The sequence below is a fragment of the Podarcis muralis genome, chromosome 7, assembly GCF_964188315.1.
Source record: "Podarcis muralis chromosome 7, rPodMur119.hap1.1, whole genome shotgun sequence".
In the NCBI taxonomy this organism is placed as follows: domain Eukaryota; kingdom Metazoa; phylum Chordata; class Lepidosauria; order Squamata; family Lacertidae; genus Podarcis; species Podarcis muralis.
Window position 1 is genome coordinate 85823575 of NC_135661.1, and position 25730 is coordinate 85849304.

General features: G+C 48.1%; 1 protein-coding gene across 16 annotated transcripts in view; it reads right to left on the bottom strand.

Annotated features, from left to right (window-relative positions):
• The window catches only part of RYR1 (ryanodine receptor 1), a 210868-nt gene that overhangs the window by 118309 nt on the left and 66829 nt on the right, over positions 1-25730 (bottom strand). For all 16 annotated transcript variants that reach the window (XM_077932307.1, XM_077932302.1, XM_077932316.1 and 13 more), the window contains 15 exons: positions 24688-24929; positions 20854-21046; positions 18723-18939; positions 17368-17472; positions 17062-17165; positions 15631-15714; positions 13733-13892; positions 11498-11645; positions 10414-10616; positions 8630-8804; positions 7181-7389; positions 3959-4341; positions 1793-1925; positions 1316-1476; positions 146-311 (listed from right to left, as the gene is read on the bottom strand). In XM_077932307.1, coding sequence (XP_077788433.1) covers positions 146-311; positions 1316-1476; positions 1793-1925; positions 3959-4341; positions 7181-7389; positions 8630-8804; positions 10414-10616; positions 11498-11645; positions 13733-13892; positions 15631-15714; positions 17062-17165; positions 17368-17472; positions 18723-18939; positions 20854-21046; positions 24688-24929 — 2683 coding nt within the window. The remainder of the gene's footprint in view (positions 1-145; positions 312-1315; positions 1477-1792; positions 1926-3958; positions 4342-7180; positions 7390-8629; positions 8805-10413; positions 10617-11497; positions 11646-13732; positions 13893-15630; positions 15715-17061; positions 17166-17367; positions 17473-18722; positions 18940-20853; positions 21047-24687; positions 24930-25730) is intronic.

Below are 25730 nucleotides of genomic sequence, written 5' to 3' on the forward strand. Positions count from 1 at the left end.
TTTAAAGACTATCTAAAGCCAGCATCCATCCCCACACCTTGTGGTGGCAAGTTCCTTAAATTAAATATGCACTGTATGATGACCACCTCTCTGTACCCCACAGTGTCCTGAAAAATGTGTTCCACCCAGAAGGTGCCCCACTCACCTGGAAGAAAGTGTTGACCTCTTTCCCGTTGGCTGTAAAGGTCATGAGGCCTGTTGCCAGGTCAACGAGGCAGCCAATCACCAGGTCCACGGTGCTGACCCGAGTCTGCTGGGTACTGGAGACGAAGTCCCCTCCCCACACCATGTAGCAACTGCTTCGCTTGATACTACGAAAGGGAGAAACAGTTGAAGAGTCCTTCTGACCAAAACCTTCTTGAGGTACCACTAAGCCCTGGAAAACAAGGCTTCCCCAACCTGGTGCCCTCCACATGTTGCTGAACTGCAATTCCCATCACCCCTCTTGTCTGTAGCCTCTTTTTGTGCTCATCCTTTTGGCGGAGTGAAGGAATGGGTTCCCAAAACCTAAAACCTGACTGGGCAGTCAGTCTGAAACGGGCCCCAAAATCCGCATTTTTTCCTTCTCCAAGGGAGCATTTCTAAATTGCTTTAACATGAGCTCTTGAGCCAAAACCCAGCTGTATAAACAAGTGCTCAAAGCTCTCTCCTTTATCAGTCCGTGACGCCTAATGAATGGCCTTGTCCATTCCAAAGTGGTGCAGGGATGACGCATCTGGGTCTTATCTTACACTGAGGCACAGAACTTGTCAGCCACCCGGGAACAGCGCCAGGAGTTGGTGACCTCTTGCTTCAAGATAAGAGTATAGGAACAGGAACAGGAACACCCTTTTATGGTCAAGAGTACAGGAAGAGGAACACCCTTTTATGGTTAAGAGCACCAGAGCAGGAACATCTGTGATGTCAACCTGCATGTATAAGCTGACGTGGTTGGATTCCTGGGGAAGGAGGGAGAGGGTGCCTGGAGGATATATATACTGCATGAAATTTCTCATTTCTTTGGACTTGCTGTGGACTGACCACGCAAGTGCCTTCTGCTATCTGGAGAGCAGAATAAACTCTTTCTCTGAATCAACCTCAGTGTCATTTGACTTCCTTCCTCCCTCTTGGGAGCAATGCAGACCCCATCAGTCGGTAAAGCCTAATAAGGCTACAAATCAGTCCTTTTATAAACATTTATGGATGAGCATTTGATGTCCTTGTTTTATCTCTGTGAGACCTCCTTTCAACCTTTACTCCCAATCAACTACGACATGGGCCTGAGGAAATGTTTATGACAGACTCACAAGGCAAAGGGAACCCGGCTAGCTCTCACCTGTCGTGGATGTTTCCTTTGTCATCACCCATGGTGACAGTGACATTGCGCACCTTGGTGAGGTCAAAGTTCATGTCGTGCTGGTGGTAGTCAGGTGTGACCCAGCCTACCCACACACAGGTAGGCTCCTGGCCCGCAAAGATCCGAACTGAGTAGTAGTACTGTAAGGAGAAAGGACTAATGACAAACTGTGGGTAGCTTAAGCTAAGAAGCAATTGCTCCTTTGGTGCAAGTTGAAGGAAGAGAGGAGCTATGTGCAGGATTTTTGAACTCAAAACATTTCCCCAAGCATCCCATTTCTGGGAGAAGGCCACATGCTCTGAAACTGGTCCGTGAATTGTGCTTTAGCTCCATCCAGAAAAAAGATGCCCTCGACACGTAGCAAAGCACATCTGAGCAACCCAAAGTAAAGAAGGAATTTCTGCTTCTATCAAGAGATTGCATGCCAAGCCTCACAGAGAGCCAAGTCCTTGTTACCGTTGTGGTGTTCATGATGATCTCGGGGTCATCTCGATTATCTGGAACCACCTCCTCTTCCAGCCGAGGGACGGTGGGGACGACTGGAGGAGGATTGATGAATGTGGTGGCTTTCTTAGCTTTGAACAGGAAACTGGAGACGTGGGAGAGAGGGAGCATGGTCAGAAACAGAAGCTGGCGCTGCATCCAAATAATCAGACCTCATTCTCTCCAAGGCTGCCATCTTTGCTTTTCTTGGATTAAAGTGTATTACTTTCCTGAATAGGACTTACTTCTGAATTAATCCACATTGGACCACACTGTTAAACACGCAAGGGGCACTTTCACGCAGCAGCGCACTGGGGCCTTGTCACTGCTTACACATGCATGTTTTGCACAGTACCAACCACATGCAGTCATGCTCTAAGTCCGGTAGTTTCTCCTAAAAGTTCCTAACTTTAATAAATAAACTGAACTCTGCAGTAACTCAGAACAGGGCTTTTAGGTTGGCTGCCCCCTGTTCTGTGGAATAGCACTCAGACGCGACAAGGGACGTGGGTGGCGCTGTGGTCTAAACCACAGAGCCTAGGGCTTGCCGATCAGAAGGTTGGCGGTTCAAATCCCCACAACAGGGTGAGCTCCCATTGCTCAGTCCCTGCTCCTGCCAACCTAGCAGTTCGAAAGCACGTCAAAGTGCAAGTAGATAAATAGGTACCACTCAGGCGGGAAGGTAAATGGTGTTTCCATGCGCTGCTCTGGTTCGCCAGAAGCGGCTTAGTCATGCTGGCCACATGACCCGGAAGCTCCCTTGGTCAATAAAGCAAGGTGAGCGCAGCAACCCCAGAGTCATCTGCAACTGGACCTAATGGTCAGGGGTCCCTTTACCTTTTACCTCAGACATGACAAGCGCTCACTAACTGCACTTTCCGGAAACAGCTGAAGACATGCTTGTTCAAACAGGATTTCCTAGTAGGACAAATGGGTCTTAAACACCAATGTCCACCTGTTAGGGTTTTAGCCTTCTTTTAAATGCAGTGAGGGGGTCAGTGACTCTGTGCTGGACACCAGGGGGTGGCTTACTCCCGCTAGGCTTACCCCACCCTCCAGCCCTAGGAGCCTTCAGAAAGGAGCTGCTGCCCCCAAAACAACTGCTGCTTCATGGAATTGTTGACTTGAGCTTTTAGTGAGCTGTACTGTTTAGTTACAAGTTTTTATATGTCAAATGAGCCGCTAACTAATGATGATTAATTTTCTAGTGTTGTGTTACAGCGACATTATACGGTTCACGGTGTATAATTATTGCATCGCTGCATTTAGTTTCTGAACTGCTTTGAGCACAAATTTACTTGCAGAAAATGTGGTTTAAAAGTAAAACAATGACCTGCGCTTTTGTGCTTCTAACTGTTTTAAAAATCGCCTTAAGCAGTTGGTTTGGAAGGCCATCCTATATTTTCTTCCCATTTGATAGAGATTTGCCATTCCTTCAGAAAATCCGATATATAAAACCAACGTGCCACATAAAGGGTAAATCTGAATTAAATGGGGGAGGGAGGGATGAGGCAGCAATCTCATGGGAAGCCAAGCATGCTGCTGCATGCTCTTTGGAACAAAGTTAGGATATACCTATGGGACCGCCTCTCCCGGTCTGCCCCACGGAGGACCTTAAGGTCCATAAATAGCAACACCCTAGAGGTCCCGGGCCCTAAGGAAGTGAGATTAGCTTCAACCAGAGCCAGGGCCTTTTCAACACTGGTGGAACGCTCTGCCTCATGAGACCAGGGCCCTGCAGGATCTGATTTCTTTCCGCAGGGGCTGTAAGACAGGGTTGTTCCACCTGGCCTTTGGCTTAGAACCAATTTGACTCCTTCCCCCTCTTTCTTTTTTCCCCCTGTGATGAGGCTGCATTTTAATGTTTTAATGTTGTATTTTAACCTTGTTTTTAAGTTGCATTTCAATCAACTTGTTTTTATTATTGGTTGTTAGCCGCCCTGAGCCCAGTCTTGGCTGGGGAGGGTGTGGTATAAATAAAATTTATTATTATTGTTGCTGTTGTTGTTGTAATAACATAGGCAGGAAGGTGCTGAAGCAAAGCCATCTGAGGTCGGCGGGGCGCTCCCCACTCACCCCAGGCGAGCACCTGCAACGGGCAAGAAGCTTTTTCTCCCCATGCCCCAACCCAGCCCTCACCCTCGCTTGGTCTTGCCCTTTTCCGTCGAAGCATCCTTTTCGTTCTCGGCCTTGGCGGCCTCCTTGGGGGGCTCCTTAGGCGCGCCTGGCGGAGCGGGGCCTTGCTTCTCCTTCTCGGCCTCTTCGGCCTCCTTGGGGCTGGCGGTCTTCTTCAGCTGCTCGTATTCCGAGTCGAGGTCGACGTCCTTGACCTCGTCCTCGGGGATGGTGAGGGAGTGCGTGAGGGGAGTGGTGCCGGCCGTGACCTTGAACTTCTCGTCAAACTCCACGGGCATGCTGAGCCGAAGGAAGAGGAGCTCCACCACGGCGTTCTGCGAGCCGAACGTCCGGTGTGTCAACTTCAAGCACGGAGGGTTGTCCACGGTGCCGTCGATCCGGGACACCTGAAAATGGAGCACAGGGCGGCACGGCTTCACCTTACGGTTTCTCTTTCACACAAGACTACCTGCAACCAAATCCACATCCTTACCTGGTTCTGTGCCTAGAAACGCGGCACAAAAAGGAAGTCAAGATGAGCCCTCAGAAAGTACCAACCATTTAAAAAAAAAAAATGACATCCCTAAGGATAAAAGGAATGTATTCCTTTACGCAACCGCAGATGCCAGTATCGTAGTGGCAAAAAAATGGAAAACTGATAAAATACCAGAGTTATTAGAATGGAGACATTTTAATGTATTTTTAATCTTTGTTGGAAGCCGCCCAGAGTGGCTGGGGAAACCGAGCCAGATGGGCTGGGTACAAAAAATAAAATATTACAGCGTACCTCGGGTTAAGTACTTAATTTGTTCCGGAGGTCTGTTCTTAACCTGAAACTGTTCTTAACCTGAAGCAACACTTTAGCAAATGGGGCCTCCCTCTGCCGCTGGGCCGCCTCTGCACGATTTCTGTTCTCATCCTGAAGCAAAGTTCTTAACCCAGGGTACTATTTCTGGGTTAGTGGAGTCTGTAACCTGAAGCATATGTAACCTGAAGTGTAACCCAAGGTACCACTGTATTATTAATTATTATTATTAGTAACAGTAGTAGTAGTAGTAGTGGGACACGGGTGGCGCTGTGGGTGAAACCACAGAGCCTAGGACTTGCCGATCAGAAGGTCGGTGGTTCGAATCCCCGTGATGGGGTGAGCTCCTGTTGCTCAGTCCCTGCTCCTGCCAACCTAGCAGTTCGAAAGCACCCCAAAAAGTGCAAGTAGATAAATAGGTACCGCTCCGGCGGGAAGGGAAACGGTGTTTCCGTGTGCTGCTCTGGTTTGCCAGAAGCGGCTTAGTCATGCTGGCCACATGACCCGGAAGCTGTACGCCGGATCTCTCGGCCAGTAAAGCGAGATGAGCGCTGCAACCCCAGAGTTGGCCACGACTGGACCTAATGGTCAGGGGTCCCTTACCTTTACTTTTAGTAGTAGTAGTAGTATCCCCTTGGTAGCTCTGGCTCAGCGCTCCTCTTGCCAAGCAGACATGGCTGCTTCCCTCAGACACAGCCAAGGCTTCCCTCTCTCCCCTGCCTCCTCACCGCTGCCCACTCTGTGCATGCCACTATTTGCCTCTCTCTGGAGCTCCATAACAACACCAGCTCCTTTATCCTCCAAGGTCCTGATCCCTTTTCACCAACATGGCTTTGTCATACACCTTAAGGGCCTTCTCCCTCACGTTGTCTCTCCATGTTGAGGCAACAAGCCTGGAATCTTCCTCTGTCTCTCCTTACATTTACCTCAGAAACCAACCTCCCTCTTATCTTCCTCACTGGTCCTTTTTTAAAAATTATATATATATAAATAGGGACAGCCATATAAGCACTCCTCCAGTGACTCACTTTTTTATTATTTTATTTTATTTATGAATTTCAGTTTTATACATTTCAATGATTCCACAGTCATTTTGACATTTCAAAACCTGACTTCCTTCCCCCTCTTTCTGCGGTTCCTTAAATTTATTTTTTTATATCTCCTGCATATCCAAATTAATTTGTTACATTTATTCATCCACTTTAAATATATACTCTTATAAAACTGCAGGTTATTACAATAATCCTGCCAGTGTTCTTATCTTATCTGTTTGCAGTTTGTTTGTAAATATTCAACAAACGATTTCCATTCTTTTATAAAAAGTTTGTTATCTTGATTTCTTATTTTTCCGGTAGGTTTCACCACCCCGTGAACTCACTCTTCATTATGACTGGGCTATATAGGCTCCCCTTATAATTTTGGTCCTATGTTACCACATCTGTGCAATTTGCTTTTTTAAAAACTGAATATTCTCTGTGTGTGGTTCTGCTATTGCTTTGTATGGTTATGTGTTTGGTACATCGGTTGATGATAAATCAATTTAAAAAACCACATTAAAATAACGTAAGATGGAATGCGATATCAAAATAGAAAAGAGAATTTTTACAAAATAGTAATGATAAATTAAAGCAAGATGTTTAATATAAAGGAAAATATGGAGAAGTCAAAGGTTCGTGTAGAAAGCACAAGGTTGAAATTGTATGTATCTTTTGTGATATCTTTATTGGAATGACTGAAATGAAGATGTCTGTGTCTTGTATATATAGGGAAACTGAATAATAAAGTATTTATGCAGAATTGGATAAATTAACAGGAAGGATTCGAAACCTGCGGGACCAGAGATTCTTAGAAGACTGGAGTAAATATATGAACTATTTGAAAAGCAATTGTAATGAACAGATTACGCCAGTAGGACTGCAAGATGTTCTGTAAGGAGGACTATTTGAAATATTTCAAGAAAGACTACGAGGAGAATTATTAGTTAATGATAATGAAGAGTAAAAGAGAAATTAAGAAATGCAGAATAAGTGATAAAGAACGGAAAATCATCAGAGGTGTTGACGGAAGTCTAAAATATTGTATAAGATAAGAAGTTATGCTATATGATTGTTGGAAATGATATGTAAAAAAAACTAATAAAACGTATAAATATATAAAAAAATGAATAATAAAGCATTTAAATTAAAAAATTGAAAAAATAATAATTCCTCAAGTTCCCTCACATTCCCACCCTCCAAGCTTTCATTCTGCCAAAGAATGCCCTCTGAAGTGAGGCGAAGGAGGTGTTCGCTCTTTTTCTCACAAACTGGGCTTCTAGAATGTTCTAGAATGTTCTAGAATGTTCTAGAATGTTCTCTGCAGGCATCGCTCTACAAATCCCGTCTCTCTGGGGTGTCCCTTTCCCCCCAGGCCTCAGTTCGCGCAAGCGTGGCAAAGCTCACCTCATAATGCGGGTGCTCCGTGGGCACTGTGGAGAACTGGGGCAGGCTCTTGCTGAACCACATGGTGATGTCCCGCTTCATGTTGATGGCGAAGGGCTCAAAGCCTTCTTGCAGGCCGCAGATGGTGAAGTAGCGGAGGCTGCTGACATCCTGGCCCAGGTTGAGGCGCCCCACCTGGGACAAGCCCAAGCTGCACACCGGGATGAAACCTGCAAAGCCACACAGGTGGAGGAAATTAAAAACCCAGTTTTCTTGGTGCCCATCACTAGAGCCCATCTGTCTGTCCCAGAGCTGCTTTGGATTAATGTTAATCATTGCACGGCTCAAGGAAAGACACAAGCACAGAATTTGGTACCGGGTTGGGTGCTAAGTTCTGCATCCAGGGATGGAGGAATGGGGGGCGGCGGGGAAATCTGCCCCAGGTACCATCATGAAGGGGGGGTAACAAATTATCAAGGAACAATTACTGCCCTACTAAAGGTAAAGGGACCCCTGACCATTAAGTCCAATCGCAGATGTCTCTGGGGTTGCGGGATGCTGGAAGCTGGAGACACAAAGGCTTGCCTTACTCTGTGTTGTACCCGGAGCTATGGTCTGGGAACTTAATGTGGAGGCAAGATCTGTTGGGGTGTTAATGCTGTGAGGCCTTCCATTCTATGCTAAGGTTGTAAAAAAGTAAAGGTAAACGGACCCCTGACCATTAGGTCCAGTCGTGACCGACTCTGGAGTTGCAGCGCTCATCTCGCTTTATTGGCCGAGGGAGCCGGCGTACACCTTCCGGGTCGTGTGGCCAGCATGACTAAGCCGCTTCTGGTGAATCAGAGCAGCGCATGGAAACGGTACCTACTTATCTACTTGCACTTTGACGTGCTTTCGAACTGATAGGTTGGCAGGAGCAGGGACTGAACAACTGGAGCTCACCCCGTCATGGAGATTCGAACCGCCAACCTTCTGATCGGCAAGCCGTCGGCTCAGTGGTTTAACCCACAGCACCACCCGCGTCCTACTAGAGTGGTTCATAAAAAACTTTTTTTAAAAAATGCCGGCTCCAAAAGGTCTTATCTTACTACGCTAGGGATTATATAGCTATATATGAAATTTCATGTATATCAGTTAATATCTTGACCACTTTTGGTAAACCGCTTTTTGGTAAACCACCAGATCTGGACCCCGGGCCTTAGTCTGCCTACCCATGCACTAGAGCAGCCTTTCTTAGCCTGTGGGTCCCCAGATGTTGTTGAACTACAACTCCCATCACCCCATAGCTAGCAAGGTCAGAGCTCAGGGATGATGGGAGTTGTAGTCCAACAACATCTGGGGACCCACAGGTTGAGAACCACTGCACTGGAGTGTTCTATTCTCCTTGTAGCTGACAAAGAAACCCTGCAAGTTCTTCATGTGGCCCATGAGCAAAAAAGAAAAGAGAGAGAACCTGAGTCCTCTACTTACCGTCCTCGATCTCAACATCTTTGAAGGCCAACTCCGACCCCGAATCGCTGATCAGCATCTCCCCATTGAGCGTGAACATTATATTGTTGTCGATGAGGTCTATCATGCAGCCCACCACGTCCCCCGGTTGCCACGGCCGGCCAAAAGGCTCACTGCCCACGTGCCAGCGCTGGCCCTGAAGGATAAGAGGTTGGAAAAGGGGGAAGGATCAGGTAACAGGTAGCAGGAAGGGGAGACACAAAGCAGGACTTGGCTAGCGGGATCCACCCCCCAAGATGAGGGGGGTGCAGCCATAGCTGTCAACTTACAGATTTGAAAATAAGGGACCAGCAGCCTCGAAAATAAGGGACCAGCAGCCTCGAAAATAAGGGACCAGCAGCCAAAATAAGGGATCAACAATTACTTTGATAAAATACATATTTTGTTGCGTGCAAATGGCTTTAGATACCTATTAGGTCCTATAAATTACCATATAGCATATATTCAACACAAAAAAACAGCAACAATTTGTTGTTGACAAAGGACAGCTGGACATAGAAAGGGCCCCATTACCTTCAGTAGCTTATTTAAGGGACATCATCAATAAGGGACAGCAGCGGGACATGGCGCTGGGATATGGGACTGTCCCGCCAAATAAGGGACACTTGACAGCTAAGGGTGTAGCATACATTTAAAGAGCTCCGACAGCACTTTAAAACAGTCGTCACGGCTTCCCCCAAGGAATTGTGGGACCTGCCATTTGTTAAGACCCTGAACGGCAACTTAAGGTAGCATTTGGGAGAGACCCAAATTCTGAAGGGCTGTTGCCTGTCAGTGTGGACAACAGTGAACTAAATGGAGGAATAGTCTTACTTGGACCACGTCTGACACACTTTTAAAACCACATGATGTAACTTTAAAGAGTTATGGCTTCCCCTAAAGAATTCTGGGAGCTAAGGGTGTGGAGAGTTGTTGGAAGACCCCGTTCACCTCAAAGAGCAGGGGTCAGCAAACTTTTTCAGCAGGGGGCTGGTCCACTGTCCCTCAGACCTTGTGGGGGGCTGGACTATATTTTGGGGGAAAAAATGAATGAATTCCTATGCCTCACAAATAACCCAGAGATGCATTTTAAATCGCTCCCATTCTCTTCGCCAGTGATAAGTTGTGGGTGAACATATCAGACGACACAGCGATTCTTCAAACAGCTCTTGTTTATTCACAGGCCAGGCCAGAACTGAACTGAAGGGTTCAGCCAGCCTGCTTATATAGAGCTCCACTACAACGTAACTGTAACAACTTTCTGTAACTATCCAATCACTGAACGTCACTTTCGATCCCTTATTTGCATATGTGGACCTGAACTATCTACAGTATCCCCCTGCTGGCCCAGGATGAGAACTTCAGTACATAACAACATTCTACTCATGTAAAAACACACTGATTCCCAGACCGTCCATGGGCAGGATTTAGAATATGATTGGGCCAGATCCGGCCCCTAGGCCTAGGTCAAAGAGCCACAATTTCCAGAGTGTTTTAACTGTCAGTCACTCTTCCAAGCAGCTCTAGAAAAAGTACCTCCGAGAGAACAGGGAGCCTCCTAATAACTCTCAGTGCCTCTAACAAACTACAGCTCCCAGAATTCTCTGGGGGAAGCCACGACTGTTGAAAGCACCGCAGGGGGCTGGACTAGAGGACCCCCGGGGTCCCTCCCAACGCTACAATCCTACGATTCTATTCTAAAGTGGCATCACAGAGCTTTGAACGTATGGTGCAAATGGGGCCGTAGTTCATCCCCTCTGACTCACCCGGTGTCCGTTGAAAACGTAGGAAAGCTCATCCGCTCCCAGTTCCACGTCAGGCCGCACGTTGGGTCGTGCCCACCCTACTCGCATCTCTCCCGTTGTGACGGCCTCAAATTCAAAGTACCATTTGCCTGATTTCACTGCGTAGAACTGTTCGGCGCGGAAAATGCGGACCTTCTCTGATCGGCCCTTGGTCAGCTCCTGACCTGTTGAGGAGTCCCAGGAAGAAGTGAGGAGATACAGTGGTGATGTTGCCTACTTACAGATCTACAGGCTGTGGCACCCTGTTCTGTTCACTCTCCTCTAGGCAGAGAGCCCAGTCACACATTCAGATGGATCACATAGCCCTGAGTATCTGAGACTGTACAACTCCAGGCTGCAGATGGGAGTCCAGATTGTTCTCCCTGACATCAGAACTTCCCCATATTTGGAACACCAGCATGTCAGGGACAATATTTTAGCTTAAACTTGTTTTTGCGTGCCAGCTTTCTGCAAGCAGAAAGGTAATGCACTTAGAAAACTAGAATGCCAGGAAGAAAGCTGAGTTAGAATTCCTCCTCTTTAAATTTGGGGGGTTTGTGCATAAGGAGATTTTTAAAAAAATACAGGAAAAGCAAACCTGCAATTCCACCCTTCTGCAGTCTCAGGTAGCACAATCTGCCGCATTTATTTATTTGAAATATGACCTGAAAACATTCTAAACCTTTGCCTTTCCAGCTCAAAGGTTGCTTATAATATCCCTGCAATTGTATAGCAGCAATAAATAAACAGAAGAAGCTTCATATGAGTTCATCAAATGCCCAGGCAACTAAAATCATCTAAAGCTGTCATTGAAAAGAGAGGAGAGGTGGCATCGAACAAATAATTCTGGAAGGGTTTTCCGTAAATGAGGCACCACCACCCAAAAGGCTCTGCCCCCAGCCACCAACCACCTAGGCTCCAAAGGCACCGAGAGAACAGCTTTTGATAACTGTCTCATTAGCCAGACAGGCCTTTGTGCCTCTCCTAGCTGTACTGCCTTGCTCTTATCAGCTCTCCCACTAAGACTGGCAGAAGAGCAAACTCAGGGAAGCAGAAGGACGCTCACTGGCTTCCTGGTCTGGTGGTTCGATGTTGTATCCATAGCCGATTAGGGTGCGGACCGCTTCGCGCAGGCTGTCCCGGTTCGTTTTTTTCGTCCGCTCATCTAGCAGGCTGTAGGGCACCAGGCGGGGGTTGCGTTTGTTTTTGATGTCCTAAGAAGGGCACAGCACAAAACACACACATAAGATAGGCCCGTTTCCCAAAACCCACAGCTGTCAACTTACAGATTTGAAAATAAGGGACCAGCAGCCTTGAAAATAAGGGACCAGCAGCCTTGAAAATAAGGGACCAGCAGCCAAAATAAGGGACCTGCAGCCTCACCTGTTCCAGGCACACCAGTCTTCCTGTCCTCCTGCAGTCTGGTCAAACTCATGCTGGTAGCTTCGAGAACACTGTCCAACCAACTTTGTAACCAGAGGTTCAACTGAATAGAATCTGAATCACATGCACCACAAGGCCTATGGAGCCTCAACTTAAGATGGCTCCCCGGCCTGGCTTTGCACTGCAACGTTTGCAGCAGCACGTGCAACAAAATGGCGTCCAACATTTAAAAAACCCCCTCAGCTTGCATTAACTAGCCACACACAAGGCATGCAAGCTCCACCTCCCTGTCGTTCTTAGACTTCTTATTGGGTGAGCAACACAGCCAAGCAACACAGTTGGAGCCTCCCTCCTCCCTGGCTGGCAGGGAGGGAGGGAGAGGAGCTGCTTCCTTTGAAATTTAAGGGACATCATTGACATCCATCAATAAGGGACAGCAGCTGGACATGGCGCTGGAATAAGGGACTGTCCCTTCAAATAAGGGACATTTGACAGCTACAAACCACACCCACCTGTCCATCAGCTGGCATCCACAGGTGATGTCAACTGATGGGTGGGTGAAGGGAGGGATCAATCCTGCCGGGTGCTGCTTCACCGGTGCAGGGAACGTGCTGTCGAAGCAGATCCCTCTCCCAGCCCACAGCTCAGCTTTGATGGGTGGACTGGATCGCACCCCTATTAGTCACCTGACGTCATCATGACATCAGAGGACAGGCAGGAAAGTTGGATGGGTGGAGCCAAGAAGGTTCCCCATCCCTGGTATACGCCACACAACATAAACACAGGTATCCTTTATGTTGAACAAAGTATGCCTGACTAGAAAGGTGGAAGGAGCAGAACACGACTCAGGAATCCTGGCTCACAGCTTCTCTTTCTGTCTTAAGTCAGAACATCTGACTCGTGTGACACAAATGCCATTACATTTTCTTTCTTTTCTTTTTAATTTATACCCCGCCCTCCCCGGCCAGAGCCGGGCTCAGGGTGGTTAACACCAGTAAAATTACAATAAAAAAATAATAGGGGAGGGGGAAAAACAATTTAAAATACAGGTTAAAAATACAATTTAAAATGCAGCCTCATTTTAATAATAGCCCATAGATCAAAACCATAAGGGGAGGGAAACATAAGGGTCAGACTGAGTCCAAACCAAAGGCCAGGTGGAACAGCTCTGTCTTGCAGGCCCTGCGGAAAGATGTCAAGTCCCGCAGTGCCCTGGTCTCTGGTGACAGAGCGTTCTACCACGTCGGGGCCAGTACTGAAAAGGCCCTGGCCCTAGTTGAGACCAGTCTAACCACCTTGCGACTTGGGACCTCCAAAATGTTGTCATTTGCAGACCTTAAGGTCCTCCGCGGGGCTTACCAGGAGAGGCGGTCCCGTAGGTACATGGGTCCTAGGCCGCATAGGGCTTTAAAGGTCAAAACCAGCACCTTAAACCTGACCCTGTACTCCACCGGGAGCCAGTACAGTTGGTAAAGCACTGGGTGAATGTGATCCCGCAGCAAGGACCCCGTAAGGAGCCTTGCCGCGGCATTCTGCACCCGCTGGAGTTTCTGGGTCAGCTTCAAGGGCAGCCCCGCGTAGAGCGAGTTACGATAATCAAGCTTGGAGGTGACCGTCAAATGGATCACTGTGGCCAGATCAGGGCGAGAAAGGTAAGGGACCAACTGCTTAATACGGCGGAGATGGAAAAATGCCACCTTTGCTGTGGCTGCAACCTGCGCCTCCATGGAAAGGGAGGCGTCGAAGGTTACACCCAAGTTCTTGACAGAAGGCGCTGGCACTAATTGAGTCCCCGCAAGAGATGGGAGTTGGCTACCTCTGGTTTGACTTTCAGCTTTCCTTCCTCCCCTGTCACCTAGAACCCTGCCAGGTGGCTGCTTTGCTAAGCATCGCTCTCATGCCAACTGGTATACCATACCTGCACAACACTATAGGTCCAGCCCTGCTGGACGCGATCTCTTGCCCAGACATTGTGCCCATTCTCTGCCAGTTTATCCACCAGGGTGTTCTGGGCTGGAGTTAGCTTGATGTGATTGAGATCCAGTGGCGCTGGTTTGTAGCCATTGGACATCATGTACCTGTCAAGAGGATCAAAGCAGGGCTTTAGAGCAAGGCGAATGCCCCCCAAAGCCTTTCTTTCCACCTATTCACAGCCACTGAGCTATTTGGGACAGCATTCCCCTCGCCTTCACCAGCTCATTTGCCCATCCGGACAAATAAACAATTCCGTATCTGCTTGGTGGGGAAACAGGCCAGCAAATCAGCTGTCCCGTCTCCAATGGTAAGGCAACATTGCATAGCCAGGGCTGCAATTCATAATTCTGCACCAAGCACTCCCACCAAAGCCAGTTCTTTGCACGTTTGTGTTCTGGATGGTAAACAGAGCAAAGGGATGGGCAGCTGGCTAAAGCCGCAAGTCTGCATTTTGTAACACTCTTAAGGCAGAACAGACTCTGTCTATGGGTATCAGGTAGCACCAAGAACTAGTCTTTCATATATTTTACGTGTTTGGATTATTAATGTATCTGGATGACTTTGTATTGTTTAAACTTATGCCAATGAAAGGCAACAACACAGTACTGGGAAGAAGTCTCTTAGCAATTTTTAACAGGGGATGCTAGGGATCGAAACTGTACATAACTTGACCCTCTAAAGATGGGGTGGTGGCCACTAAGCTGGGTGGTTTTAAAAAACGATTGGATAAATTCACAGAGGGTAAGTGGCATTTAGGCACAATGGCTAACTGTTGGAAGCAGCAATGTCTGAATACAGGAGAAACTCAAAAAATTAGAATAGCGTGGAAAAGTTCATTTATTTCAGTAATTCAACTTAAAAGGTGAAACTAATATATGAGATAGACTCATGACATGCAAAGCGAGATACACTTCTACTTCTCAGGGGTCCAATATTGCTCTATTTGCAATCCTTGTTTTGCTGACTTCATTTAATGTTCTAATTTTCTGAGATTGTTAATTTGGGGTTTTCATCAGCTGTAGGCCATGATCATCACAATTATAACCTTTTAAGTTGAATAACTGAAATAAATGAATTTTTCCACGATATTCTAATTTTTCGAGTTTCACCAGCACAAGTTTCTAGGAATCACAAGAGGGCTTCCCATGGGCAACTGGTTGGCCACTGTGGGATCAGGCCGCTAAACTAAATGGGTGACCGGCCCAATCCAGCAGGGGTCTTCTCCAGTCAGATGGGTGGGGTACAAATGATAACATCATCATCATCATCATCATTATTATTATTTGTTGTTGTTGTTTAGTCGTTTAGTCGTGTCCGCCTCTTCGTGACCCCCTGGACCAGAGTACGCCAGGCACTCCTGTCTTCCACTGCCTCCCACAGTTTGGTCAAACTCATGCTGGTAGCTTCGAGAACACTGTCCCACCATCTGGTCCTCTGTCGTCCCCTTCTCCTTGTGCCCTCCATCTTTCCCAACATCAGGGTCTTTTCCAGGGAGTCTTCTCTTCTCATGAGGTGGCCAAAGTCTTGGAGCCTCAGCTTCAGGATCTGTCCTTCCAGTGAGCACTCAGGGCTGATTTCCTTCAGAATGGATAGGTTAGATCTTCTTGCAGTCCATGGGACTCTCAAGAGTCTCCTCCAGCACCAGAATTCAAAAGCATCCATTCTTCGGCGATTATTATTATTATTCTCTTATGTAAGAAGAGGATGTGCTCATCACTGAGCTACAGACCCTTCCAAATGTCAGAGGGGCGATTGAAGGTAACCTTGCCAGCAAACCAACACACACACACATTCAGAGCTATACTTTGGCATCTGCCTGGAGGCAGCCACCAGCCCACCTACGTTTTGGGGAGCTTTGTCTTCTTGAGGTTCTCTTCAGCCTTCTCATCTGCCATCCCCACATGGCAGCCCAGAGCAAGCAAGGTCCTGCAGGGGACAGAGCAAGGGTTAAATAAACTCTGCTGTGACCTTACAGGCCACATTCCTTTCCACCACTCATCTCAGTCAGCAACCTTGAATCAGTGACGGCTGATTTTCAGTTTCAAGGGGAATTCAAAGCGAAAGAGACTACTGAATCAGAGTTCAATTTACCGGCAGCACCATCTGTCAAATACGAAGCTGGTATGTGTGTGTGTATAGAAAGCTAGGTTCGTGATAGGGACAGAATGATCTGTCAGCTTTTGTTCTCTCAGTTTCTCATTTTCCCAGTCTGAAATTCCATTCCCCACATTGCCATTTCTTTTCTTTTAAAAAACCACAGTCGTGAAAATTCATCAGCACTCCAGTGTAAATTTCACCCGATAAACACGCTGTTATATGCAGTCTTGACTAAGGCACACATTTTTGCAGGCCCGTAATGAAATGCAGTCTTGTATGTTATTTTCGCCAACACCTTTGTTTTTACACACGCTCTGATGCACACATTTTTGTAACCCAAGGGATAGAGGCCTTCTACAGAGAACAGGCTTCCCACCTCTGCTCTAAGACATATCATCTTGTGTTTTTCTCAGTTCCTCTCTGTTTCCTTTTCTGGTCCCTGCCACTGCCAGAACCGTTTTTCCATTGCCAACTGCATGGGTAGGCAAACTAAGGCCCGGGGGGCCGGATCCAGCCCAATAGCCTTCTAAATCCAGCCTGTGGATGGTCCGGGAATCAGCGTGTTTTTACATGAGTAGAATGTGTGCTTTTATTTAAAATGCATCTCTGGGTTATTTGTGGGCTGCCTGGTATTTTTATATACAGTGGTACCTCGGGTTAAGAACTTAATTCGTTCCGGAGGTCCGTTCTTAACCTGAAACTGTTCTTAACCTGAAGCACCACTTTAGCTAATGGGGCCTCCTGCTGCCACCGCACCGCCGGAGCACGATTTCTGTTCTTATCCTGAAGCAAAGTTCTTAACCTGAAGCACTATTTCTGGGTTAGCGGAGTCTGTAACCTGAAGCGTCTGTAACCTGAAGCATCTGTAACCCGAGGTACCACTGTAGTAGAATGTGTCCTTTTATTTATTAAAATGCACCTCTGGGTTATTTGTGGGGCATAGGAATTCGTTCAATTTTTTTTCCAAAATATAGTCCGGCCCCCCACAAGGTCCGAGGGACAGTGGACCGGCCCCCTGCTGAAAAAGTTTGCTGACCCCTGGCCTGCCGTCTTACCCTGCCCCTTGACCTACACATGTTAAATGGATACCTACCTCCCCACCCCACCCCACCCAAAAAGCTAACCCACTTAAATTGAGCTTGCTTCTCCACTTAGGACTTTCTACCACCAACTCACTTGAGTGTCTCTCCCGACATCTGCAGGTTGTAATTGCGTTCTGGTTCCGGCAGGCTGTGGAAATCCAGCAAACACGGGTGCAAGCGCTTGTTGTCATCCCGGATCTGAAAAGGGGGCAGAGGCATGGGATGTGATTCAAGTACCCCTGTCCTCCCTCACTTGCCTTGACAAAAGGTCCAGAGGCCCAACTCAAGCTTGTTTTAGGTGAGTTGGGGGAGAAGGAAACGGCAAATTCCCAACCTATATATTAATTGGGGGTGGGGGTGTGTGGAACAGGAGTCCCATCGGTGGGCACCGAACACTCACGGGGCCGTAAGTCCACCCTTGCTCGATGCGAGTCAAAGCCCAAAGTTCATGGATGTTCTCTGCCAGTTTCTCCCGAATCCGCTCAAGATGGGGGGGCAGTACAATCTGCAGAGAAGGGAAAGAGGAAAGTTAGCAGGGAGATGAGGCACAGGTGTGATTCCTAACTACCTATGTTTTCCCAGTAGTGATGTATGGAAGTGAGAGCTGGACCATAAAGAAGGCTGATTGCTGAAGAATTGATGCTTTTGAATTCTGGTGCTGGAGGAGACTCTTGAGAGTCCCATGGACTGCAAGAAGATCAAACGCATCCATTCTTAAGGAAATCAGCCCTGAGTGCTCACTGGAAGGACAGATCGTGAAGCTGAGACTCCAGTACTTTGGCCACCTCATGACAAGAGAAGACTCCCTGGAAAAGACCCTGATGTTGGGAAAGATGGAGGGCACAAGGAGAAGGGGATGACAGAGGATGAGATGGTGGGACAGTGTTTTTGAAGCTACTAACATGAGTTTGACCAAACTGGGGGAGGCAGTGGAAGACGGGAGTGCCTGGCCACGGGGTCATAAAGAGTCGGACATGACTAAACAACAACAACTACCTATATAAAGGGACGCGGGTGGCGCTGTGGGTTAAACCACAGAGCCTAGGGCTTGCCGATCAGAAGGTCAGCGGTTCGAATCCCCACGACGGGGTGAGCTCTCGTTGCTCGGTCCCTGCTCCTGCCAACCTAGCAGTTCGAAATCACGTCAAAGTGCAAGTAGATAAATAGGTACCACTCCGGTGGGAAGGTAAACAGGGTTTCTGTGCACTGCTCTGGTTCACCAGAAGCGGCTTAGTCATGCTGGGTACATGACTCAAGAGTCAGCCATGAGTGGACCTAAGGGTCAAGGGTCCCTTTGCCTCAGCGCCTAGGGCTTGCCGATTGAAAGGTCGGCAGTTCGAATCCCCGCGGCGGGGTGCGCTCCCATTGCTCGGTCCCAGCGCCTGCCTACCTAGCAGTTCGAAAGCACTCTCGAATGCAAGTAGATAAATAGGGACCGCTTACAAGCGGGAAGGTAAACGGCGTTTCCGTGTGCGGCTCTGGCTCGCCAGAGCAGCGATGTCACGCTGGCCACGTGACCCGGAAGTGTCTCCGGACAGCGCTGGCTCCTGGCCTCTTGAGTGAGATGGGCGCACAACCCTAGAGTCTGTCAAGACTGGCCCGTACGGGCAGGGGTACCTTTACCTTTACCTTTTATAGCCCAGCCTTTGGCAAACCTGGCAACTGCTTGCCCCAGAAATCCCTCGGCTTTGGGGCTGGCCAATTTCAACCTGACCCCACCACCTCCCCACACTTTGCTCCCCTGATCCTCTTTACCTGGATGGTATCCACGGGATATGGCGTGAAGGAAGTGTGGGACAAGGACTGGGTGGGCCCCAGAAGGTTCCGGAAACCGTTGAAGTCGTGTTTATACTCCTTGATGGGCTCCACGCGCATCTTGTCACGTGGCAGGAGGGCTTCATAGCAGGGGGCGTAGCCCGGTGGGGGCAGGAACTTGAAGTCCCCATGGCGTCCCCCCAGGAGGAATCTCACCCTGGTGGGGGGGGCAAAAGAGAGAGAGTTGGACACTGTCCCCAATAAGGAAAGAACCTACTGTTATTTTTTTTAAAAAAAATAAAATTTTATTATTATTAAATTTTATTTAACATAATTATTACAAAGTACAAGCAAAATACATACAAATACATACATATATTTTTCAGATAAGCACACACATATAAAAAAGAACAAAAAAGAAAAATAGGAAGAAAAGAAAAAAGAAAAAGAAAAAATAAGAAGAGAAATCGGAAGAAAAAGAAAAATTGGAAGAATTTCTTCCAAATTTATCCTACAAATATCTCAATAATAAAATTTCATTGATTGACTTCCATTGCTTACACTGCACTTCCTATATACATTTGAAGCAAATTTGTATCTGTTATTCCATATTTTTCCCATTCAATCTCATATGAATATTCTAATCAATAAGTTTTCTAAATCTTTCATAAATCTATTCTAAACACATCCAATACCTTAAACTTAATCCTTGTCTACATAAATAATCATTTAAACATTTCCACTGTTTCTGGATTATATTTTTGGGTTTTTGTCTTATCAAATCAGTCAGCTTTGCCAATTCCAAGTATTCGCATAATTTACCCAGCCATTCTTCTCTGGTTGGAATGTAATTCCCTTAAGGAAAGAACCTACTGTTTAAAGGTCTTTCCGTAGAAAAGCAGGCTAGAAATATTAGCATTGTCCCACCTACGGGCTGAACAACAGAACTCCGCCCCTGCTGCCCCGCCCCCATTCTCGCAGGCCTTGATTGGCTCAGAGCCTCACTCCAGTTTTCTGAATGGCCGTGATGGGCTCTTTGACAAAGCAACTTTCCAGGGGCCGCATGCGAGTGGTGGAGGGGGCCAGAGGCAACAACTGTGTAGAGCAAGGGGAAGATGTCACCACTCCTGGTAGTTTCCTTCGCTGTTGCGTTTATGGCTTTTCTCTTCAAAATTATACTCTAAACAGAATATGAAGTAGCAACATAGACAGTACTAACTGCAATCTAAGGGACGCAGGTGGCGCTGTGGGTTAAACCACAGAGCCTAGGACTTGCCGATCAGAAGGTCGGTGGTTCGAATCCCTGCGGCGGGTTGAGCTCCCGTTGCTCAGTCCCTGCTCCTGCCAACCTAGCAGTTCGAAAGCACGTCAAAGTGCAAGTAGATAAATAGGTACCGCTCCGGCGGGAAGGTAAACGGCGTTTCCGTGCGCTGCTCTGGTTCACCAGAAGCGGCTTAGTCATGTTGGCCACATGACCTGGAAGCTGCACGCCGGCTCCCTCGGCCAGTAAAGCGAGATGAGCGCCACAACCTCCGAGTCGGTCATGACTGGACCTAATGGTCAGGGGTCCCTTTAACTTTAACTACCAGTGGCGTAGCGTGGGTTGTCAGCACCCGGGGCAAGGCAAGTAATTTGCGCCCCCTAACCCGTGGATTTTAGCACTCGAGCCAGGTAGGGGCAGAGAGCTGCGAGTGCGAGCGCGCCCCCCCCAGATGTTGCGCCCGGTGCGGCCGGCCCCCCCTGCACCCCCCACGCTACGCCACTGTTAACTACAATCTGCTACGATAACTAGGGGCCAGTCCAAACACTCACTCGTCCGGCTCCTGCTACCCCCAAATTTTCTCCTCTCTAGATCTAAAGCAATGTGGCTCTCCTCTTCGGATTTTCAAAGCATGGGGAACCTTCAGATTTAGGGAGGAGAAAGCGTGGGATGACAGGAGTTGGAGAAGAACGCCACAGGGATGAGGGGGAAATTAAAAGGGTCTGCAACCTGCATCAAGGTGAGGTGCAGACAGGCCCTAAAATGAATTCTCCTCCTAACAGAACGTTGACTCGATGGGGATTATTCCTCTTCCTTAGTAGGTGAGCACAGGTCTGGGGCCTGAGCCTCATTTCCGTGCTTTGAGCTTACTTGATGCCAGCAGAGAAGCTGACCACAGGGAAGAAGAGGCCGTCCAGATTGAAGTTCTCAAACATGCCCTGGACGGGGAAGCCATTGATGCGGAAGGAGATGCTGGGCACGCTCAGATCGAGGCAGCAGCTCACCACGTCGTCCGCCCCCAAGGTGTGCTGGCCGGGGGAGGTCACGGCCCGAGCCACGCGGCCTGTGCCAAAGAGAGAGGAATCATCACCATCAACCTTTATTACGGTCCAGATACCCAACAAGTCATTACAAAGCAATATACAATTCATACAGCCTACCTCCAGGTTAAACAAGCATTTCATTCAGAATATAGGGATCATTGGTTCTAGCAACCACAGATAAAAACTTGGCCACTGCTAATGTTCTAGCATTTGTCCGGTCTTCCAATAGGAACCTGAAATAGTGAGCCTCTGATTTTCCCAGGTAAGGTACCAGCAAGGGTCATATCAGTTCAGCCCTGGCTTGCTCATATTTTGCACAGTGCAACAAAATATGTTTTATGGAATCGATGTCTTGAGCACACGAGCAAAGTCTGTCCTGGTAGGGAACTCCTCTCAACCTGCCATCCAACACTGCAGAAGGAAAGACGTTTAGTCTGGCTTTGGTGAAAAGAAGAGAGGGATCACACAACAGTAGGAATCTCAACTAGATCATACAGGACAACATACAATGAATTCATAACATGCGGGCAATGTTGACATTTCCATTCCACCTTAAGGAACAGGCGTGAGATTGTTGCGTGTCACATGCCTGTTCACATTCCAGCACAGCTTGCTGGGCACTTCCGTTTGTGTATAGCTTTTGCTGTTCTCTCCGAAATGACATGAGAGAGAGATGACATGTTTCTTTGTTCTGATTTATGTTTAATGAATCTGTAGCTGTAAGCATGACTTCATACGCCTCACGCCTACTTCTGTGTGCGCAGTACATTCTGCTATTTGCGTGCCCTGGCTTTTGAAGTTCGGGTCGCTGATTTATGTCTGAGCACGGGCCAATGGAAGGAGACATACGAGCTGGACTTGCCAGCTGGCCTCCTGGCCCCTCTGCATGTTGACAACAAGCCTTCAGCCCAAGACTCCTCTTCACGTTGAATCCCATGGATTCAGTGGAATGGATGAGGACTAGTATCCTCCTGCTACGCTCTTGGCCGTGTAACATTGCTCCTAAGACAAGCCACAGAAGCTCGTTCTTTCCTTGGCAACCATCTGCACCTCCTATGAGAAGGTCCCCTTGCTATTCGTGTGCCGCTACCAACTTACGAGTGCTGCAGTGCAAGAGATTTTTTATTGCACTTACATTCCACCTTCTCTCCAAAGAGTTCAAGATGGCACACATCGTCCTTCTCCCCATTTTTCACCCTCACAACAACCTTGTGAGGTAGCTTAGGGTGAGAGAGGGTGCCAGATGGACCAAGGTCTTCCAGGGATCTCCATGGTCGAGTGGCGGTTTGAATCCCGGTCACTCGGGTCCTAGTATGGCACTCTAACCACTGCACCATCCAGGATTAAAAAATGGTCCACGTAGAGAGAGGTGAATAGACCTCTGTGCATGCAAACAGCCAGAGTCCATGCAAGCAGGGCTGTGTGTCTTTTCTGAACCTATTTTTAAAACATTTAAGATCAGTGGATCTATATTTCTGGCCAGGATTATGGGTTAGTTGAATGTTATTATTATTAATGGCATTACTCAATTAATGATATAATTATTAATATTATTGTCATTGGTTACTTGAGCGGATGGGGTGATGTGGAATAGGTGGGGGTTGTCTGCTTAGATTTGTTCTGTGTTATGTGTGTGTATTTTTCAATTATTTTGGTGACTGCATTCTACGTGTTCTCATTTGCTTTTTGTTGTTGTTGTAATGTTTGGTAATATTTATTAGATTTTCTAGATGATACATAAGCTCCCTGCTGAAATTTAAGAGGCCCTTTCTAGTTCTTTAAAGCACACCTAATTCCTTCCCTCTTTCCTCTCAAGCCTCCCTCTTTCAATTACGGTGTTGCTTTAATGGGATTGTTTTCTTGCATATTTTAATTACGGGTGTTTATATTTCAGCGTTTTAATGGGACTGCTTTGCGGCTAATTATAACCGTGTGTTTTAATTATGGGTGTTTATATTTTAATTGCTCGGCTTTTATACTTGCAAACGGTACTTAGAAGCCCATCTTGCCAATAGTAATGACATCTGGAAGACCACCTCCTCCCCTATAAACCCTCCCGGGTGTTAAGACCAGCAGAGGGAACCTGTTTGGTAGTTCCACCTCCCTCAGAGTATTAGGGGGTATAGCCTAGGGAGGGGGCCTTCTCTGTGGCAGCCCCTAAGTTGTGGAACTCCCCACAGAGGCACAACCGGCATGTCTGCTATACAGTTTTCAGCAAATGCCAAAGACACACCTCTTTATCCTGGCCGTTTACACCTGAGACATCTGACCCACACTATTCTTGTGACTGTACTCCATTTTAACTCTTTTATATTTTATATTGTTGTGATTTGCCGTGGGACCTGCTGGTGAAGGGGAGGTGACAAATATAGTAATAGTAATACAGTGGTGCCTCGGGTTAAGTACTTAATTCGTTCCGGAGGTTCGTACTTAACCTGAAACTGTTCTTAACCTGAAGCACCACTTTAGCTAATGGGGCCTCCAGCTGCTGCCGCGCCACCAGAGCACAATTTCTGTTCTCATCCTGAAGCAAAGTTCTTAACCTGAAGCACTATTTCTGGGTTAGCAGAGTGTGTAACCTGAAGCATATGTAACCTGAAGCGTATGTAACCCAAGGTACCACTGTAGTAATAAATAACAGCAAAAACATTTCCTCCCATTGCCTTAGATCAGGGTTTCCAAGACTTGGGTCTCCAGCTGTTTTTGAACTACAACTCCCATGATCCTTAGCTAGCAGGACCAGTGATTGAGAAAGATGGGAATTGTAGATCAAAAATATCTGGAGACCCAAGTTTGGGAAACTCTGCCTTAGATGCCACAACAGCAACAACAAAACAACAACAACAACAACAACAACAACATATTTCCATGCCTCCCATCTAACTGGGTTGCAGTGGTGTAGCGTGGGGGGTGCAGTGGGGGCCGGCCGCACCGGGCACAACATCTGGGGGGGGGCGCTCGCCGCCTCCGGAGTCGCCGAAGAGCCTCAGGCGCAGGCTGTAGCAGAGCCCCATGTCTCGCGGAACCGACGAGCTGGCAGCGGCTCTCAGCGCTCGCTGCGGTCCCTGCGCATCAGGGCCGCGGAGGGCGCGCCAGGCAGCCCCTCCTCACAGCCCCGCCGCCCCCGCTGCTGCTGCAGCTGCTCGGCCATGTTGCATTTTCCTCGCCTCTCTGCCCTCCTCCTCCTCCAGGCAAGCGGCGTCGTTTGGGCGGCAGCGCCAGCGGCAACTCGCCTCAGATCACCTGACATGGACCCGCCGCCGCCGCCGTGGCTACCTTACCGTAAATACCCCAGCCCAGGCAGCAGCAAGAAGAAGCTGGCAGCGGCGGCAGGTTAGGGGTTAGGGGGCGCAAATTACTTGCCTTGCCCCGGGTTAGGGGGCGCAAATTACTTGCCTTGCCCCGGGTTAGGGGGCGCAAATTACTTGCCTTGCCCCGGGTGCTGACAACCCACGCTACACCGCTGCTGGGTTGCCCCAGCACCACTGGGCAGCTTCCAACAATTATAAAACTACACTAAAAGCATCAAACATTTAAAACTTCCCCAATACGGACTGCCTCTATTTGTCTTCTAAATGCCAGGTAGCCGTTTATTTCCTTGACACCTGAAGCCTGAATGGTGTGTGCAAGGTGTGTGAACCGCCCCACGCAGGTGCCCTACCTGACCACAGATGCAGGCCGTCGAAGCCAAAGGAGTAGAGGTCGTCCCCGACGCCGTTGCCTCCCCAACCTTCCCCGCCTCCGGGGTAAGGGCTGTATCCTTCTGCCATGGCCCAGCCAACCCGCAAATGGGTGGCCTGAGAGGTCACGAAGGGTTCCACGTAATCCACGATTATCTCGTAATACCACTTCTTGTACTGGGTGGAGCCATCATGCGTGCCCAGGAAGATGTTGGGGCGCATGCTGTTTAAGAGGGAGGAAGAGCAGGGGAATGAGGAAGGAGGGTGAAGAAAGGAGGGAGAAGAAGGAAAGACCACTCAGACCCAAAGGGAAGAGAAAACCAAAGGACTTGATGGTGATTTGGGGGGTCTCCCTGATGGCCTTCCTCCAAGTTTAAATTATTTGATCCCAGTTGAATTCCAAGATCCTAGGTTAAAGGTAAAGGTACCCCTGACCCTTAGGTCCAGTCGTGACCAACTCTGGGGTTGTGGCGCTCATCTCACTCTATAGGCCGAGGGAGCCGGCGTTTGTCCACAGACAGCTTTCGGATCATGTAGCCAGCATGACTAAGCCGCTTCTGGCGAACCAGAGCAGCGCACGGAAACGCCGTTTACCTTCCCGCCGCAGCGGTACCTATTTATCTACTTGCACTTTGACGTGCTTTTGAACTGCTAGGTTGGCAGGAGCAGGGACCAAGCAACGGGAGCTCACTCCGTGGCGGGGATTCGAACCGCCGACCTTCCAATCGGCAAGCCCTAGGCTCTGTGGTTTAACCCACAGTGCCACCCATGTCTCTATCCTAGGTTACGTTAAACTAAAAATTAAAGTTCCGTAAGGCAGATTCTCTGCCAAATGAAGCTTGATCCTGCTGTAACAAACTGGCTAAAGTTACCCAATTTCTCTTATATGCACCATTTATTATGAAACATTTGCTATCGTGTCCAAGTCAGATTATGCAGAAGGGCAAGGGATCTGAAGCTCTGTTGCCCCCTGCATCTTGGGAAATCTTATTCCACCGCCCCTCTAGCCCTCTGAGGGCGATGT